The 20,658-nt window shown below is 31.6% G+C and overlaps 1 protein-coding gene and 1 long non-coding RNA gene across 3 annotated transcripts; one reads left to right on the top strand and one right to left on the bottom strand.

Annotated features, from left to right (window-relative positions):
* Positions 1–5,128: 5,128 nt before the first annotated feature.
* Positions 5,129–11,653, top strand: LOC108748159. Its single transcript, XR_001939293.1, has 3 exons — positions 5,129–5,300; positions 7,595–7,691; positions 11,595–11,653. It is a non-coding gene; the product is annotated as an uncharacterized LOC108748159 (long non-coding RNA).
* LOC108748156 (mitogen-activated protein kinase kinase kinase 15) lies at positions 6,937–18,003 on the bottom strand. 2 transcript variants are annotated; one of them, XM_018486186.1, is made up of 24 exons: positions 17,667–18,003; positions 17,467–17,594; positions 16,642–16,862; positions 16,171–16,365; positions 14,661–14,833; positions 14,347–14,515; positions 13,962–14,261; positions 13,614–13,867; positions 13,349–13,508; positions 12,762–13,115; positions 12,415–12,676; positions 12,207–12,344; positions 11,932–12,098; positions 11,731–11,826; positions 11,498–11,637; positions 11,266–11,421; positions 10,708–10,803; positions 9,600–9,712; positions 9,210–9,379; positions 8,869–9,133; positions 8,100–8,427; positions 7,614–7,755; positions 7,435–7,511; positions 6,937–7,343 (listed from the first exon to the last, which is right to left on the bottom strand). In XM_018486186.1, the coding sequence occupies exons 2-24, from the start codon at positions 17,501–17,503 to the stop codon at positions 7,280–7,282; spliced, it is 4,077 nt and encodes a 1,358-aa protein (XP_018341688.1). In that variant the 5' UTR covers positions 17,504–17,594; positions 17,667–18,003; the 3' UTR covers positions 6,937–7,279. The 2 variants fall into 2 exon arrangements, with proteins under 2 accessions (XP_018341688.1, XP_018341687.1); XM_018486185.1 differs by having other exon boundaries at positions 17,467–18,003.
* Between the last annotated feature and the right edge of the window lie 2,655 nt (positions 18,004–20,658).

Here is a 20,658-nt window from a genome sequence, read left to right as displayed (position 1 = left end):
CGTCCTTCATAATTATTTTAAATTGTTCTTTCCGCATATTAATATTAAACAAACCGAACATGTTTCGAATAAAATTTATTTTCACAGATCTCTTCTCTCTCTTCTCTCTCTCTCTCTCTCTCTCGTGTCTGGTTAAATTTTTAAATACTTCAACAAAACCGTTCTTTCCATACAGAGTAAAATATTATTTACTATCGAGATTTTTTAAACCTCTAGTTCTTTTATACCTATGCTTTTTTTGCTTACGGTTCCTAATGGATCCGGGAACCAATTATCGTCTTGAGCAACATTTACTGCGCTCACTGGACAAAGAAAGACTTCATCGTGGAGGGACGGTCTTTCCTGACAACGGCCTTTCAGCAACAAATTAAGGATTTTAAGCCGAAAGTAATTAGTTCGGAAGGACGAGGTGTCATTTTATGAAAGCGGGGAGACAGAGAGTCAGTCTTCATTGTTCTCGGCATTAATCCTTTGGGGACGTTTATAAGTTTTTGACTCGCCGTCTCGTCACGTTAAAAGCTCCTGGCGTAAATTCTGAAAAGAATAATTTACATTTTTAAGCAATCTTAAATGTAATCTGGGTTTATTACAAATACATTTTTAAAGACGTAATAATTGCAACAGAAATTTTAGAAAATTGCGACAACAAAAAATAGGAATTATATTATATTTATATAATCACGTTTTTACGTGAAAAGAAAATAATCTTACTTTATTATATTTTTCTCATTAATATCTACGATTTAGGAACAGTAGAAAATGGAGTTTTCATCATTCTGTCCAAATTGTAATCTTTTCCGAGTCTCCGAATCTTGGTGATTTATCTCAGCCGCACTTCCGTAGAAAAATATTTCGTGGAAACGGGATTTAAAGTTTGGAGTTTATCTAAGACAGCGGCACAAGCAGTCGTAACTTTTCCGTCCTTCAAGCTTTAAAATACGAAACAAAAATAGCTGCAATATTACGGAGAATAATAAACATGTTTCCTAAATTTTAAATCGATTTTTATATACATTATTTTTTCTAGACATTATAGATATGATAATTATTTTTTTTGCAATATTTACAATAATTTATTGCAATTTATTATTTTTATAATGTATATTATAAGTATTTATAATATCAAGTATTAATTAAATATTAGTGCGTAAAAGTCTAATAATCTGAGAAGTACTTTACCTTCAAGATCTGTTCATAAAATCGACTAATTGCATTAAATAGCCCATCGAACTCAAAGGATTTAGCAGACGAGATCTTTTAGCAATCTCATCGCCGGAACTGACTCGATAATCTTATTCAACCTACCACGGGAAGATAGATTATTCGATCGCTTGTGAAAATCTCCAGAGTTAGACACCCTCTTTAGCCTACTATATAGCCACAGTTAGTTAATTAAAAGGTAAAGAGACAATACAGGGCGAAGGAGGAGGACCAGACGAGATGAAAGGACAGATACTGAGAACATAAAACAGAGAGAAAAAAAAGAAAAAGAGAGGAAGACACAGGAAAAAGGGAAGAGAAAGAGAGAAAATGATGAAACGCTGGGTTTCTCCAGCTCCATCGGAAAGCAACCCTTTCTTACTTCGTCAAGAATACTTGAGTTGCTTTCGATCGGGTAAAGATCGGGATTTAGGTCGCTTTAACAACAACGTAAACATAAATACCCTTCTTTCCTTTTATCACATTCATTTTACCATTTTATTCATTCAATCATTTCATTGTGCAAACATTATTTCGCAACGATATATGTATACATTACAAAATATAATATTAAGTTCGACGTGATGTATAAAATGGTAATCTTATGACTATCTGCATCTGTATGCTTTTAAAAGTGCACAGTCGGGAATCATGATGCCATCGCGGCGGCTTTATATTCAATTTTGCAGGCAAAGCTACACATAAATCCGCATCGAGAAAGAGAGCGCAAGATTTCAGTCATACTCCGCGGAGCAAGTAATCAAATCAAAGGGTGTCTCGCAATCAGATCTCTCCCGCAGATCTCCGCCTCGTAAGATCGTACGGGAAGGCGGAACGTAAGAAAATATAAATCAGTGGGGTGGATTTAATAATTCACCGAGGCGAACATTGCGCCCCTTTCTCGAAAGCACAATCGAACCATTTAACCGTGAAACATTGTACATTTTGCGTCACCCCCCGCCTCCCGCCTGGAAAAGGGTGTGTTCGCCATCCCCATGGATACTCGACCATCCGATTATCTCGTTACAACGAAAAACTTTCCCTTAAGCGTTCCAATTAAGCTCCACACAGCACAGGAGATTTAATAATTTTAGAGAAAAGAAGATATAACGAGACACGATGTTCTCTTGAAGAAAACAAATATATCTTCTCCCTAGCGAAATAAATATCGCAAAATCAATGTACGCAACGCCAATGTTGTTGCGTAAAAAAAATACACGGGGAGAATTTTTTTCTTAGAATTTACTCTGAAAATGTGACAATCATGGGACAACATTATATTTCGAAGAATTTTAACGTAAATCTCTCTCATTCATTAATAAAACTGCAATAAGGTATAAAATAAGTTTGATCAATTTTACCGAAATGCATGGTAAAAGTCTTTAAAATATTGTGTTGTAGAGTATTGTACCATATTTTCAACTACCAAATTTTTAAAAAAACTCCATGTATTTATGTGGATTTTTGTTTTAATTACAATTTGACCCTTAATAAATCTAATTCTTCTGAGTTTGCCTTTAGTTCAATGATAATATATCGATAGGACCGATCAATACGTTCTTCCATAATGCCCTTTCACCGCACCCGCCTGTTATGGAATTCCTAATGATGGGGCAACGTTAGAAGCTGCTGTAATAACAGCCGCCGGCTGCTGGAGCTCGATAGATAACGCGAGAAAATATTCAGCGATAAAACACGCGTCACTCACACACAGCGGGCCGATAAAAGAAAAATAACAGTTCTTTTTACATTCTGATCTCCCCTGCTGTGTAACATTATTATAATGCGTCCAGTTAATAGGACGATTTTATCCAATAGATATTAGAGAATCGATAGCGAAGGTGACGAAACAACTTCATTAATTCTAAACAAGAAAAAAAGAATGCATATTATCAGAACCGATTGTGAGCAAACGTTGAGAGGTTGCTTCGATAACATTTACATAATCGCATTTCGCCAGATCCTCTTTCGCAGGGTCATTTAATTATCTCGTCGATGACTCGCCTCCGGCCGAATTATGCCGGATGAGCATAAGAAGTCAAACGAAAGAATCGATTTCATTACGCAGTCGTAATTTATGAGATATGTTTGTATACTCGCATAGAAAATCGAGGATCGATCTTTAGTGTGCCGACAAAATACGGAGCGACGATAATATCATCCATGTTCCGTTAGCTCGCATAAAATTACGTCAACGGTTTAAGGTGCTAATATTGTATATCCAGAAAACATAATTTTGAATCGAATCGCTCGGATATTTTGAAACGCGATTCATCATAAACACATCTTGTATGTATTTATTAAAAAGTGACTCGATACAATCGGAATGTGAGATCATTAAAAAAACATATAAGAGACGGTTAAATGGAGAAATGTATCCTTGAAATTAAAGAGAATTCAATAATTAAAAATAAACCGCAAAGATTCACATAACTATAATTCATATAATATCGTAATCCATATATTATAATTGTAATACATGTATAATTTTAGTCGCGAAAAATCGCTTTTTCAAATGATTGAGCGTCTATCGTGAAAATCTATCTTCGTTCTTCGTTCGTCATCGCTCTTGCGAAATTTTGAATATTGCATGACAAGGAGAAGAGACGCTCGCTTTTTAGAATATCAAACGAACGGGGGCGTGCGTACGGTATTATCTCTCTTTCTCTATACCAGAGAGTGGATAAGCCGGTTTCCCTAGATGCAGGATCGATCTGCATGCAGATGCACCCCTCGTGAGCGACACAAAGGTGGCAGACCAAAGAGTGGTCACCAGTTAACATTAGAGCCACTTTGAATATTTCATACGTGGCCATGACCGTGCGTAGATTGCACGCACGTGAAGTGCAAACACAACAAAGGCAAGGCAATGGTATTTTTTACGTGGAGACGTCTTTGTGTGCGTACACCTCCGCATAAATGTCGATAGAGATTTTTTTGTCTCGCACGACCGGGGCTTTGACCAGCGTTTTAACGCTCGTTGGATGCTGGTAGATTGAAAACTTTCGCAATATCGATTACAGCTGCTCGTCGCTTCCTTCTTCTTGGAATAAAACGCGCCGTTCTATATTCTTTTGTAGACAAATGATCATTAATTCGCTTGCTGTAAAATGGCGTTGATAAGATCCTATTGTTTCATTTTTATATTTCATATGTATTATATATCATTTTATTTCTACACTTAAACTCCGTAATTATATGAATTTATCTTCTTTCCAAGATAATTAAGTGATAAAGTAAAAAATTTAAACGGAAATTAGATAAACATCAAAATTAATTATGGAAGAATATATTTCGATATGAAGTAACATAAACTATCTTTTTTACATAAATGTAGATGGTGTCTTAAAAATGAACTACACTTGTTTTACACTTGAATAAATATGTATAACACATACAGTAAATAAATATATATAACACATAAAATAAATAAATGTTGATTTTCAATAATGTAGCAAAATCTTATGCCTAATAATAATTTGTGTGTATGTGTGAGTTACGTAATTATACATTTATTTAATTTGTACGTTTCACCTCCGTGTTTTTCAATCATGCGCAAATTTTAATTTTGAAATGTAATTTTATGTAAAGATTACAAATATAATTTTATATTATCAAATTGATGATTTAAAATTATTGACTATCTAACATCTTGTAAACATTTATTTTTAAGAAATTTATTACGAAAAATATCTTTTTCTATCTATTTTATTACACAAGATATATTAATCTCTGCGTATAAAAAAGTAATTTATAAAAAGTATTTTTGACTTCAAAATCTTTTCAACATTAATCTCCCAACTTACGAATGCCAAAATAAAAAATAATTCAATTTAAAAATAATGATAAAATAGTAAGTATTATTTTTTTCAGTTTAATGTGAAAGGTTAAAGGTGACGCGCGCGCGATAAGCGCTATCTCTATGAAAATTGACTTCTTGAGATATCGATCGACATAACAAAGAAACCTTGGCTGACAAGCTGAGTAAAAAGCGAACCCCTCTGACGAGAGCTGTGAATTTATTTGACTTACTTATAATCTGATATCAAAGGTATTCCGACCCTTTACAGCTGGAAAGGAAAGGATTTGAAAATCTAACGGTATATTTTATTATGCTTCATAACTTAAGTCCCAGCGTCGCTTTTTTCATTGCCGAAAATAAATATTTTCTAAGCCGAATATGTTTCATAATTCAAAGAAATTGTAAGAAAATTTATTTAAAGGTGGCTATAATAAAATAATCTAAATATATATGTTTAATCCTTTATTACAAATGATCGCACATGCGAGCAATAATTATAATTAATTTTATTCTGTGAGTGAAAACGACAATATATATAATTAACAATATATTGTGATGCTTGTTTCAAAGTTTATTTCTCTTGATTGCGACATTTATTTTAATAATGCTCACATAATTGAGCGAAAAATTTATTTTAGTCAGAACATTTGAAAACAAGCACCAACACGAGTTTGTTAAAATTAGAAAATATCGCTCTACAATTTTTAATATATTAGTATATTACACAAAAATAACGCATTATAATATTAATTTTGTCAATCATTAGATCATGTATTGCAACATCAGTATGTGTATAATTAAGCTGAATCCAGCTTGTACAGTATAGCTTTCAAACAATTAGGCACCGGGTTTTCGAGAAAGCGATCTCTCTCGAGAATTTTATTAAAATTAGATACCTGTGTAACTCGACTATTATATATTAAAAAATCTAACTGTACAAAATATATTGTGCATCGCACAGAGCACAAGCGATTTTCTCTTTTTACAATATTGCATGGAAAAGAAAAATTGAAATTTTTCCGTCATATAAAAATCCATATCTACAAAACTTGAACAAAGCCTGAAACTAATTGAATTCACGAATCAACGTAAAACTCTTATAAAAATTATGGAAAACCTATTTACATAACGAATACCGACACAAAAACATTCAATTGATATTTTGATATTGAGAAGATTTATATTTCGTACAAATAAAATTTTCCTCTTTGAGAAGATTTCAACAGCGAATTTCATATTATTCCATGTGAATGATATGACTACATGTACATATTTATTCTATATAATAAATATCTTTTCTTGTACTAGAACGATTTTTAGGCACTATATAAGGCATCATAAATAATTGTGTCCCTATTCGTGAAGACATTGGGAGGATTCGTTAGATGAACTATGTACTGCCTATTACATTTATAATAATAAACAATTATTATATAAAATTATTACTTTTTAAAAATACAAACCATTTCCAATCAAGATTTTCTAGTGACAGAGATCTTCTAGATTTATTTATTCAACAATGAATATATCTATCTATATCTTATAAAAATAGGATTAATTGTATCAGTTTTATTATAAGCATTATTGGAAGCATCTATTATTTCTATTATAATAGAAGACATCATAAACTTTAGAATAAAATATAATATCAAGTATATTACTGATAATTCATATTCATAATCTCTTTGTCATTTTTCGTTACTATTTTATCTTTTTAGATATAACTACTTTAATGTAAAAACAATTCCTTTAAATTTGACCTGATTTTCAAATGCCGAATTTAAAAATCAAAGCTACAGAATTCTCTATAATAAGCAAATGTAATGTATAAGAATACATTCCATGACACAAATACTGGTTTCTCGCATTATAATATCAACTTTGGCAAAGTAATTAAAATCTGTGATAAAAACACTAAGACAAAATACGTCTTGTTAACATAAATCATTATACATGGATGTGATTTGTTATACAATTACTCTGTAAAGAGTAATAGTAATTTATATTAGGAACTATATGAAATAAACCAGTAATATCATTATAACATTGTCTCACAGAAAAAACTTTCTCTCTCTTTATGTGTGTGTGTGTGTGTGTGGGAATTGATGTCTAACATAATATAGCATATATGCACGACTGAAATTTAGATTTAAATCATTATACTTTTATCTCATGGCAGCCTAAACAGGTATTTTACTCTGCTTTAAATTCTAGGTATTAGTGACACTTTATCACTACAAATAGTAAAATATATAATTATATTGTAATTTTTATAATTTAATTTCCATTATTCTCCCGATGTCTCAATATGGCTTGCCATATCCTGAGTTCAATTCCTCCCCTAAAATTGTATATAAGATGTATAAGATGTATAGAGATAATTTTATCTCTACACACATATGCTATTATTAAATAAAGAAAAGCATTTTTACCTTAAGTTTAGTCTACGGAGATCTTCCCGTGTAACATGACACAAAATATCTCCCAGTGTATATTCCTCATATATAATCTAAGAATATTAAAAAATCATTCATAAATATTATATTAATTAAAATAAATAACATGTTATTTTTATTCTCATTCTCATTTCAGATATCCGTGGAATATTTACCCTATCGATTGATGTTTCATCTATTTGAATATTCTGTAACCAATCGACAAGGGCTGTATCCGGATGTGAAACCGTACTGTGCGTATCGATAGTAGATATTAAGGATTGTTGAGATATATTTCCAAAAATGCAAGAATTGTAACTATAATTATTTAAAAAATACTTTTATATAATAGATGCATTCAGTATTACAATCACTTAGTGAGCTTTTGCATCTAATTGGCATATTCTGTTAGATCTAAAAATATAGGCCAAAAGGATACAAGAGCTCACTGAGTGCTCAATGAGCAGTCATAGTACTGAATGCACCCAATGTTAATGAAATTTTTTATACATTGCAACACGTGAAAAGCAGCAATAAATAAAGTAATAATTTTACAACAATAAAATAATAATTTTCCAACAATAACTAAAATAATAATTTTGGATTAATAAATAAATAATGGTTATGCAGCAATATAAAAATAAAATGATAATTTTTCGTACCCTGATTCCTGTCTTATTGATCTTCTATTAATATTTTCACACAGATGTGTCAGTGTATTAACTTGGGCTCTCTGTTCTTCGAGAGCTTGTTGCAATAACGTTTGATATGATTTCTGACTTTCTATCAATTCCTGAAGTAGCTTCATATTTTCCATTTTTAGTGCTCCCATTTGATCTCTATATTCTTTCCAATACTTATTATCAACAGAGTCAACGGTTTTTTGAGATTTCACAGAATTTATCGTTGATACCCCAGACGTTGATCCTTCCTCAGGACCTTGACCACCAGGTTGTACTCGTTCTTGTCCAAGTAAGTTGGCGCCCAATTCTAAGTATACAAATTGTAACATATTCCAAACAAAACATATTCCATGTAATGACTTATATACTACTTTTTTATCACATTTATATATCTAATTTTTTGATCTTCAATAAAAACTGTTTAAACCAGATATGTATGAACTCGAGTAGAATGCGGTAATCCTCTTACTGAACGCGACGTTCATAAAAGATCCCATATTATTAGTGATGACTTTCCCTCGAGATATTTTTAGAGTTGACATGATAACATACTCAATCTCTTCACGTGTATTACACTTAAGATACATGCGTACGTTACACATCTGGTTCATATTCTAAGTAACGTGTGAAAATCTGGCCAGTTGAATGAAACACTTTTTCTTTTACTCACAGGAGTGAGTGTTCTCAATGATGTCTGTCAAATATATGACAATTTATTCTCATTTCCATTAAGGAAAATAATACTTACCGGGAGATAAAACTGTGATAGCAGCTTGAACAGCATTTCTTACTAAATTGTCTAAAGCAAACATCCAATGTGGCTTTATACTGTGCATTCTGAGAACTTCATTTACTGCTGTTTGAAATAAATAAATAGCCAAATGTAGATGATTAATAGCGGTCGAGTCGAAATCCAATTCCTCTTTCAACGTTCGAATAGCGGTTACTATTACTTCCTGATTTTGCTCTGCTATATAATCCCTCAAGCCACGCATGAGCAACACTAAGTGACTCTAAAATAATGATAAATAATTAAGTATACACCGGCAGTTATTTGCAACATAACATGATACTTCAGTATATAAATACCATTTGCAACATAGTTTGTCCTTCCGCTTGATGTATACCTCTCATCCAAACCTCGCAAATTTTTGCCTCATCCTGGTTGAGAACTCTTGTTAATGTCATACGTCTTTGACTATCTTTCTTTAACAGATAAAAACCCTCTTGTTCTTCTCCAGATTTTTGTCCTGGTTGCCCTGTTTTGCCCCAATTACCCATAAATATAAATGAATATCATATCATAATAAATCCTGAACAGATGGACAATTCGCAATTTTTCATCTATCCATCTGTCCACCATTACAATATTTATTTATATTGTAATCTGAATAAATTTTTTTTGATATCTTTTCAAAAGTAATTTCTGATACTAATTCTATGAAGTATCAATCCTACGAAGTGATAGATTAAATTTACCTCCTAATTCAACTTCTGGTGATAACAAGCCACCAGACGAACTTCTTCTAGTTATTGAGATACCAGCTGTATCAGTTTCACTAGTTTCTATCGATGGAGTATTCCCTATTGTATTAGAAAGATATAAATAAATAATATTAATTTTTTTATATTATAAACTATATCTATCTATATTAACATTTAAACTGTCTATAAAATGATATAATTTTATCAATACTGTGTGTCAAAGGATTATTAACGCATCTTGCATATAACTATAAAAATGATAATTTTGTATTTTAAATATTTTAATATTCTGATATTATTTAATTATCTAATAATTTATGCAAAATAAAAAATTCGATTAGTCTTGTATCATATAATAAAGGAAAATAATACAGAAATATTATTACAAATATCAAAAGAGAGAAAGAGATACACAATCTCTATATATTTAATATGATATATACAATAAAATTTATATAAACAATTCGAACGATCCACCTATTTTGAGGATATATATTTATTATTATTTTAAAGGTAGAAAAAGCTACGATTATAGGATAAGTCATAGTATGTTAAAAAGCTGCTTTATTTAAATTATGTTCTACTAAATTGTGTTCACATAAACTATAGTAATCACTTAGCAAAGCTATTATATGTATATATGTGTTTATGTCAATATTTAAGAAGATAAATCCAGACCCCCAAAACGAAAAATGTTATTATATTATTTTATTTCGAATAATATTTTAAAGTATCTAATAATAATGTTATATCTAATATGTAATATTATTGCTTACATAAAACAAAAAGGAAATTTGAAATTAATGTAACTTACACAAAGCTGGGTTATATATCGAGAAATTATATACTATTATTATATGAATGCATAAACATTTAATATGATGTGCAAAAAGTGATGACTTCATAACTACGGATGTTTATTATACAAGACATAAGCAGTTTGAAGACACTGATTAAACATTTTGCATTTAATATTCATGATAAATGATCATATAAAAAAATCTATATAATTAATGTTTACGAATAAGTAAATAACAAAACAAAATATTCCTTTAGTTATATACTTTACTTGCATAAACAATTTACGAAGTTAGAACCATACCTGTTAAAAGAGAGGGTTGCAGTAGGCATGCTGATGGGGGACAATAGGTGAGCTGGACTGCGTTCCCTCAATGGGCTAGACTTCGTTAACCCTCCACTAAATTTAACATTTTATAATTACAATTTGCCACGTGCATTCACATAAAGAAATATTATACTCTTGTATCATATTCTTTATATGTAGAATGCAATTTCGATAAAGTACTTTTAACATATTTATTAAAGGATATGATGTGGATATTGAAAATTTGGAAATAAAGTAAAAATACACATAATTTTCACGTTACAATATATAGCATAACAATACACAATTTAAATGTGTTATTCCTTGGTAATACTATACAAAAATAGTCAAATTTCGTAAATGGCATTTCCTAACGTTTCAATGTCTAACAATGATTAAGCGATATAAAAAATGAGATTAGCAACAAAAATTACTTGATACAAATAAAATAAATAAAATAAAACTACAACATAGTAAAACAAAGGCGAGATGCCACAGATTACAAAAATATTTACATATAGTACATTATAACAAAGGTAAAACATTTTATAATACCTATCATCGGATTGAGACATCTGCATAGGTGTGGCAGAGACAATGTGATTATTATTTGTTTTATCGCATTTCCCCAAACGTTCCACTCTGTCTGCGGGAACTGATATGCTTCTACTAAAATCTGGTGGTGCGACTAATCTGTTACTCTTCTTTTTCCTATAATAAATAAGCATTTTACTATACGATTGTAAAAAAATTATAAAACTCTACAGTACTATGCTTATTTATATACTCATTAAGAAATGGATCCTCCAACAACTCTGCCGCGGTTGCTCTTATATCAGGATTCGGTTCAAAACAACGTAATATAAAACTTTTTGCTCTTTCAGATAACTCTGACGGAATTTCAGGATGTATTTTGTAATATCCCACCTGTGTGCAAACAAACATATATACATCAGACTTTAAATAAGTTAGTAATTCTCAATGTTTAAAAATGTTAATAATTTAATATTCTCAATTTACTTTAAAAACAGCTGCCTGTGGAGAACCTAGCTCAATGAACGGAGGCTTTCCGGTGGCCATCTCAACTATCGTGCAACCTAAAGACCAAATATCGGCCTAAAGAAAAATGTGAATAATTGTTATTGCGATATATGTGTATATGATACAAACATGTCTTTATCCTACGAACATTCTCAAAACAAAACATTTAATTAAACTTACAGGCGCACCATAACCACGTTGACCTTTGTCAATAACTTCTGGTGCCATGTATTGTAATGTTCCAGTAAACGTTTCTGTACTCGGGCATAAGCCAGCCAAACGTTTAGACATACCGAAATCAGAAATCTTCACTACTCCACTGTATGTATTTACTAACACATTATCACCTAAATCATATATTTAAATTTACTTGTGTGAAAATAATTATAAAAAAGATAAAAATATTATTTTCTTGAACAAATAAGTAAAATTTATTTACTCTACGAATTATATACCTTTTATATCTCTATGAACTATTTTTTGATCATGGAGATATTTAAGGCCCTCCAACATCTGTTTAGTATAATATGAGATAGTTGATTCGTTTTCTTTCAAAGGGCCCCACTTCGATCTTAGCAACGCTGATAAACTTCCTGAAATTGTGACAATTATGAATATTTATAAGTGCCATTTTTTTTATGTTATGCTTTTCTTCTTCTCTACCTCCAGGAACTTGCTCCATAAAGATTTTAAAATATCCATCCTCGCTTACAGAGCCCAAATATTGAACAATATTTCTGTGCCTCAATTGACTATGTAATTTAATTTCTTCATGAAGAGGTTGCACATCGCCCAAATTTCGTTCACGAATTTCTTTCACTGCAATCCTGACTTGCGTATTTAAATCACGCGCTGCGTACACCACGCCGTATGTACCTTTACCGAGAATTATGCGCTTGTTTTGATCATCCAATTCATACTCGAACTGAAAAAACACATTAAACAATTAAAAATTATATACAAAACGTGCATGTACACTACTATAAGTGATATTAAAAATTGATAAAAACCTTCATGCGATCATCGGTCATGTAAGCATCCAAATCTGTAACCATGCCTTCTTGATCTCTAGTCATTTCTAAGATCAAATCGTAAAATCTTTGCCTACATTGTACTGATGGTAGATACATTTGAAAATCATCCGAATTTTGATGAACGTACAAAAAAAGACACCTTTCATCCCTTTTATATAAGCTTAAGCTACGTATCATATTTGCAGTAAACAACCAATCATGAACTTGCTTGCAGTTGTTTCTCATATTATCCAGACATAAATTCCATATTTGTATGGATTTCTCCTCCGCGCCGAGATTCACATTTACATAACTCGGCATTAAAATTTTTGTTGGTTCCAACACTAAAATCTGATAAAAAAATATTGTGATGTATTGAGCGTTTTTACTGGAAAGATTATTAAAGTGGGAAGTTGATTTTTAAGAGTGAATCCATAAATCTGCACTAAAAGCAGTTTTATATTATTCTTACTTTGACCCAAAATGTACAGAAGTAAGCTGGATTGGTAACACATAACTATAAGCCATAATCTCCCAAATTGGAAACTGGATCCTCAGTAGAACGATTCCATTTATCAACTTACTGGAAACCGTATACTATCGCCAACCTCCGGCTTTGTAGCTTCAACAAAGTAGTCCATCCAGAAACTAAATATTTGTTCCTCCGGTGCAATTTCAGCTTCCTCATTTTTTTTACGGAACCTATCTATCAGTGATATGTTGCCAATTGTCGATTTCAGGTACCTAAAAATTAAAATAATTAATTAAAATATATACTTTGCTCTGCATTCTAAACATATTATGTCTGTTACGAAATAAACACCTAAACTTTATTTCTCGTATACTTACCAATTCGGTGGCTTCAATTTAAACATACATTCAGCTGCTTGTATAGCTTTCGAATAATCTTCCGCTAATACACTAATTTCAAAGAATGTTGCTATATCCCAATAATCTTTTAAGCTCGGTAAACTGCCTTTCTTGCCAATTAAGTTATTTAATACCATTCCTATATGTTGTAACTCCTCACTTTTAGAAAACTCATTTCCGGCTATGACCAATAAAGTAGCAAGATTTATACCAGCATATTCGTTAGGTTGAACCTACAAATATAATAATAACAAAACATTATAAAAAATACATACAATAATTGAGATAATTCTTATAAAAGAGAAACGATGTATACAGATACTGTACCTCAAAACCTTTTCTGTACCAGTGAATCGCATTCTTTAAACTCTCCTGATCTGTGTGTCTACTTTCGACAAATTTGTCTTTATATATTCTTCCACATAAACACAACATATCAGGAACATGATTTTCCTTTTTTTCCAGTGCTTTTTCGATAACCTTTAATGCTCTTTCTCGATCACCCTCTTTGTTCCGTCGATTTAGAGCAAACGCGTATAAATATCTTATAGCTGGAGTATTTATATAATTCTTATGAGTTGGTATAGTTCTCAAATCGTCAACCAATTGTACCATTGCATCATAATCCTAATAAAACAAATGTAAATGTGTATATTTTTACATAACAGTACAATTTTCATTGAAAAGTAATATTAATCTATCATTATTTTACCTGTATTTCCCGGAATGAAATGAGAACATTTAAAACGACCTCTCCTGATAGAACATTTGGATCATCTAAACGTTTACGCATGTTATTCAGAGCTCTGGAAAGTTCTTCTCCAGAGTATGTTTCACGCGCCTTTCGTAGATCTGCCAAAAATTTCTCCTTCATATGTGCTCTGGAAGTTTTAATAAAAGCATTTTTCATATTAACATATATTAAAAATGTCTGTGTTTTTTGCACTTTGTATATAATAAGGATAATGATTAAATATTTCTCTAATATAAAGTTTCTGTTTGCAAAAAATTTTCATATATGCTTACTTAGATTGTATTTCCACATCTTGAAACAATTTCTTGAGTTTCAGAGTGAGATGCTGTTTGGGATCTATTGTTTCTTCGCCTGTGATTCTGCTGGTTGCTGGATTAGTAGCCACACATGATCCACACGATTCCACAACGCGATATGAAACAAATGTGTAACTGCCACAGGATAACTGTACAAAAAAAAACATATTTATGTGTAAATTAATTTCATAAAAATAATGCATATCGCTGTAACTAAAAAAATATTAATTTTATATAAACTTAAATTTAAAAAATTACATAAATAAATTATTTGCATTTCTATTACCTCAACATATTTTATATATTACGTTATCAACAATCTATGCTTAACATAGATAGAAATTAACAAATTGAACTTAATATTTGATTATTCATAATCTGTTATTTCATAATTATTCATATATTTTTACGTTAATTCTAACATATGCATGCACTTTAAATTCTTTCTCGAGTTCTCTTATAAATCGTTATAAATTGTTCAATATGATAATTTCAAATAAAATTAACAATCCAGGTGCAATGAAATAAAACGTATGTATAATAAATCGTAGAGAACGATCGTGCACAGTTGCACACAATCAGCTGTACCAGTATTATATTGAGTAACTGCTATATTGAGAGTATGAGCTCACGTTTTTCTACTCCATATTAAGCGGAATTACATATTTGGTGCTTGCCCAATAGACAGAGACATCGTTTCCATCTGATGGATCATGTTTAACCCGCGGCAGTCTGACGTCGAGTACCGTTCCGCGCACAACACGTTCTAATTGCCAACCATAGTAAAAATATCAAGTCTTTCCTTCTCGAAAATTCTCGAAATAACAAGTCTCGCAGAAAATTACATCAATAAACAAAAAATAATTATGTTAATAAAAAGTGATTATAAAAAATTCAGACAACTGTTAAAGTGTCTACAACAAGATTAAATTACTCGTGAGAAATGCGTAATAGCAAGTGAAAAATACATCATAAAAGTTAATCCTTTTTTAATATTTCCACACTTTCTTTAATCTTTTTATATAAATTAAATACGATATAATTTTCGGAAATAGTTATTAAAATAAAATCATTTACATATTATAAATAATTCTTTTTATACTAGATGAATATCTTCTTAATATCAAGACTGGAACTGTTTGATATGCTGTGCATACAGTGCATATAGTGTTGGTCTCTTGCGCCCCGAGCAATCTATTTATGAGAGCATTAATTGAGATCATAGCTATGAAGTGCATCCCAGGTCTAACAAATGATCAAAGTCACTTGTGTTTTATTGCTGCTGCTGCTGCTACTGCTGCTGCTGCTACTATTACTACTACTACTACTACTACTACTACTACTACTACTACTACTACTACTACTATTGCTACTATTAATATTTCTACTATTATCATTATATGTAATGTTTTACAATGAATTTACGAGACTTATTCACATTCATATTCTAAAAGCAATGAAAAACATATGCAAAGTATATACATACCTTGAGTCTAATTGTAGCTTCTGTGTCTATGTCATTATATAGCAAAATGTTTTCCTTCATTCCAAAACTTTCCCTGACACCGAGATGATAAAACAGCGCAGATTGTTGCAATTGTATACTTAAATCCACAACTGCCACATCAGCGTTATAAAATGTGTCCAGCACATTAGTTTCGCCAAAATCAAGTTTCTCAAACTACAAAAAATGGAAAATCAAATAGAGACCAAAGTCTATACTTTATATCTTGTATCTTTAGCTATTTTTAGCTTATAAGTACATAAAAAATATTCTTAAGATTATCTAGCATTCGACTTTTGATATAAAAAGCTTGTTTTGAAACTGATAAGTTTGATGTGTTGCAATAATTTGCTTTTTTTTACTTCTATCACATCTTTATTCAGAGTCTTGTTGAAAATGCATATTTTGCTATCCTGCTGTTATTTAAACAGCCAATTCATGCAAAAACTATACCTGTATATGATGTATATTGGCATTGACCAAATTACAGGCCTGTCTAACTTCGTCTAGCGCTTTCTTTCGTTGAACAAGATGTTCTGATTGCTGCAAATCCAAGACGCAGGCCACGTCCATTCTAGGCCTCCCTGGTACCGTCGTGTGCCCCGATATGTCACTCTGTGTTCCCACGCTATCCGTACTGGAGATGCCTTCCATGATGCTTGATTGCGAGGCAGCTGTACAAGATTATTCTTATATGCGGAAAATATTTATACAACTATTACATTGAGAAAAAGTACCATGCATAGTACGACAACAGTGTTTATAAAGACTATTCTTTTTCAAAGAATGTTCTGAGTCGTACTGAGACACTGGTACAATAAATTGGAGTGAAATAGTTGATATTTATAACCGATTAGACAGTTTTAAATACAATCTTAAGATGTCATAAGCTAATCTATGGTCAATATTTATAGCGGATTATTATATTTAAGATCGTCTTAAGTATAATAGATGTTTTAAGATGTCATAAGCCAATTACAGTCATATTAGTATCTGAAGACATTACTTGAAACAGTCTTAAAATAAAAATAAACTTATGAATGACCCGTCTATATTTGTTCTACTCCAACTTATTGTATCAGGATTCAGAACATTCTTCAAAAAATAACAGACTTAGACCTGATTACACCAACATTACTTTAATTTTAAATGTGGCTTAAACGCTCTTCCTTTCTGTCTTCCTATCAACTTAAAAGAAAGAAAGAGAGATTTTAAACTTCGCTTAAAGTCCAAATAATACTGTTATGCAATCGGATTTTATAGAAATGTATGATTTACCAGCCGTATCGATCATATCGCCACAAACAGAAGGCATATTGTTTCGTACTCCACTTGATACACGACTGACGTTTCCCTTGTACTCCTCTCTTGTAGAACACTCCAAAGACCGAGTTATTAGTGTGTACCTGTTCGTAAAACAGAATGTCAAACGCTACATTCTAACTGGCATGCCACCGAAACGCTCGTAGTCGATTCACCTGCACGTATATAAAAACAAGTGCGTAATGTCATTTCCTCGCGGTACACCAATCTCTCATGCCGAAGATTAGCTCGAGATTGAACATGCGACGAACATCACTTTTCGAGCAACTCATTGCTCCCTGTCTCACGACAGGCAGCGATAAATATACCAGTCCGGCTCTCCGTGGAACTCAATCAGAATCCGGAGTTAATTCGCACGATGTAATGAACGGACACAGCAAAAGATACTTCTCGTCACGCGCATCGTAGGAATCACCCGTAACATCTACTTCTTCCGGAGCACGTAAATGAACGTCAATCCGAAGGCCCGAGGTCGAGGAGGTGCTTCGCTCCGCGAAGAAGCGTTGTTTCATGCCGCTTCACAGATGGCGGCGAGATCAGAGCCGCTCCGCCGGTATAAAAATAGACGTTCTCAAGATAGCGCGAATCATTCCGGCCGCACGAAACTCAAACGTTCTAGAAAGCGTGCCTGAACAATATAAATCATTCGGATACGAGGGAAGCGGATGCGATAGAGCGTCGCTTCACCTTGGCGAGAATATTAACATAAATCGTGCTATATATTTATATAACGTAATATAGGCCTATATTTAGAACGTGCATGCTTTTATTCATAAACGCGCGCTTTTATTTTTTAAAATTCTGTATATGGTACATGTGTAATTTAAACTATATCAGCTATAGTATTTGTAGTTGATTATATACATTAATTATAGATTCTGATAATATGTATAATGCTCGCTATAATTATTTATCACACGTGTAAAAGACCGTGGCACGTGCCAGATTCTTAGTATTCCATTGATGCCATCATCGATAGTCTTATTAGCGCAATCATTCGGGTCAATCGAAAGTCCTTGGCGTAAATCAAGCGAACGTTGAATATGCTGCAAGCGACAAATTATTATAAATCCATGGTGTCATCAGCTCAATTATTATATATATGGAACCGTTCAGTATGCAACTTTTGGAAGAAGAGTGCTATATTTCCAATCTTATTTCAGAAACACACTATGTATTAAATTATATCTGCCGCCGAATATACAATATTAGCTAGAAAAAATTGAGAGATATTTTTGTTTAATCTAAAATATAAAAACCGTGGTGGTGATTTACAAATTAATTGTACATTTATTTGGCCTCGTCAATTATAACTTTGCATAACCAAGAGAAATCCAGTTGTTTAAACATTAATCTTCCTTAATTAATACTTTGATTAGATATAATTTCGAACATTAGCCTTGAAAGATTTAAAAGTAAAAAATGTTTCACAAGCAATGTATTTTCTTAGGATATCCTAATTTTGATCAGATTGATTCCATTCTGATTCAAAACAATAAATCGTCCATATGATTAGCTCAAGACATTTGTAGTTATCATTGTATTATATAAAAGTCTCTAGAATATGTTATTTTAATCCGAAAAAATGTTTATTACTATAAATTACATTTTTCAATTTTCGACACATATATGTCATACACATTTATGTATTGTACGTATATTATAGAGACATATATTTACAATTTAATTGTTAATTTTTTAAATGTATATACATAAATATCCTATAGGCATACTGAAAACTACCCTTTGTTTAGAAAAGAAATTAATCATATTTATTTTTATATGTTATTAATTTGACAATTGCAGCTATAGCTTATTTTGCTTTTTGTTGTGCATAATTTATTTTTAAATAGGTATATAGTTATTTAAACACGTCCATGTCTCATGCCATTATGCTGTCGAGACATTATCAGTGTCTCCAGATTGACAAAACAAAAGGAGTTTTCGATATAATGTACATATTTCATAAAATTGGTTTTATCGATTGTAAGCACTGTTTTAATGAAAATTTCCTATTTTACTAATTAAATTAACTATGAATAACTCTATTTAAAAGAAGCACTTCAGAGACTCCATGAGCACATTTTGAGCAAGCTAAAGCTTATTCTATAACGTACTTTTTGCACCTTTTTTATTTTTTTCTCCTTTGCAATCGTTTTATTGACAATTATATTTCTTGCTTCTTTCGAAGTTTGTTAACTTTTATCGAGCGACATAGAACATTAAAAATCGGATAAGAAGCTAAAAGATGCAAAAAAGAATAAAAGAGAGACCGGAAATAAAGAGCAAGTGACGAACTTCCTCTCCATACTCCTCTTTATAGGAATCCGCGTCATTTTCTCCTTACGAAAAACGAGTCTCGCGGCGATACTGCGTATCGCCGAAATTTTTTATCAACTTTTTAGTACTCCATTTTCTTATTTTTATCAACATGAGAAAATACGTATTAAAAAATTCTGAAAAAATTCTCAGAACTTTATAAGAAGAAACTGAACAATTTTTGTCTCTTGCAGCTTTTCTATAAAGTTGACGGTATTTAAGTAAAAAATTATTTAAAACCAATATTTGGCAATTTTTAGTAATTAATATCTTGTTAACTATTGCAAAAATTGCAAAATAGTAAAGGACATTTCGACTCAGTTTAGTCCGCTCTATCTACACAAAAGCGATTGGCACAAACTTTCGAGACACTCTGTATACTATGGGCGTCGCCAAGCAAGCGGCGTAATACGCAGTACCGTTGCGAGATGGATTCGTTTTTCGTATGAAGGAGAAAACGTGGATCCCTATAAAGTAGGATTGATATTTTGGATCCGAATCTGTTTCAAACTGTTTAGAATTTAGATATCCGAACCGTATTAAAGTTTGATGATTAAACCGTTCATCATTTGAATTTCAGATCTCTCATCTTTCTCTATAGGATGTGTATATATGTATGGGCAAGCGAAAGACTGAGAACGCGAGAGAGAGAGAGAGAAAGAGAGGAGCGAGAAGCAGTGAGACTGAGAAATAGAGTGCCTTCCAACAGGCGACACAAATGACACGGTATGATACAATCGATCATTACATCCTTGTGCTAATGTTAAACCAGTTAAACGAAGATGAGATGATTACTATAGTTGTGTCACTTGGAAGGTACACAGAGAA

The sequence above is a fragment of the Trachymyrmex septentrionalis genome, unplaced genomic scaffold (assembly GCF_001594115.1).
Source record: "Trachymyrmex septentrionalis isolate Tsep2-gDNA-1 unplaced genomic scaffold, Tsep1.0 scaffold212, whole genome shotgun sequence".
Taxonomy (NCBI): Eukaryota; Metazoa; Arthropoda; class Insecta; order Hymenoptera; family Formicidae; genus Trachymyrmex; species Trachymyrmex septentrionalis.
This window is presented reverse-complemented; position numbering and strand designations above follow the sequence as displayed.

What these genes read in the sequence shown, in the direction of transcription:
- LOC108748156 (XM_018486185.1), bottom strand. Translation starts at nt 17,503, where the DNA reads ATGCCTTCTGTTTGTGGCGATATGATCGATACGGCTG. An exon ending in AAGCTACAATTAGACTCAAG is followed by an intron (nt 14,834 to 16,170) that starts GTATGTATATAC and finishes TTTTTTGTACAG; the next exon opens with TTATCCTGTGGCAGTTACAC. An exon ending in AAATTGAAGCCACCGAATTG is followed by an intron (nt 13,509 to 13,613) that starts GTAAGTATACGA and finishes TTTAATTTTTAG; the next exon opens with GTACCTGAAATCGACAATTG.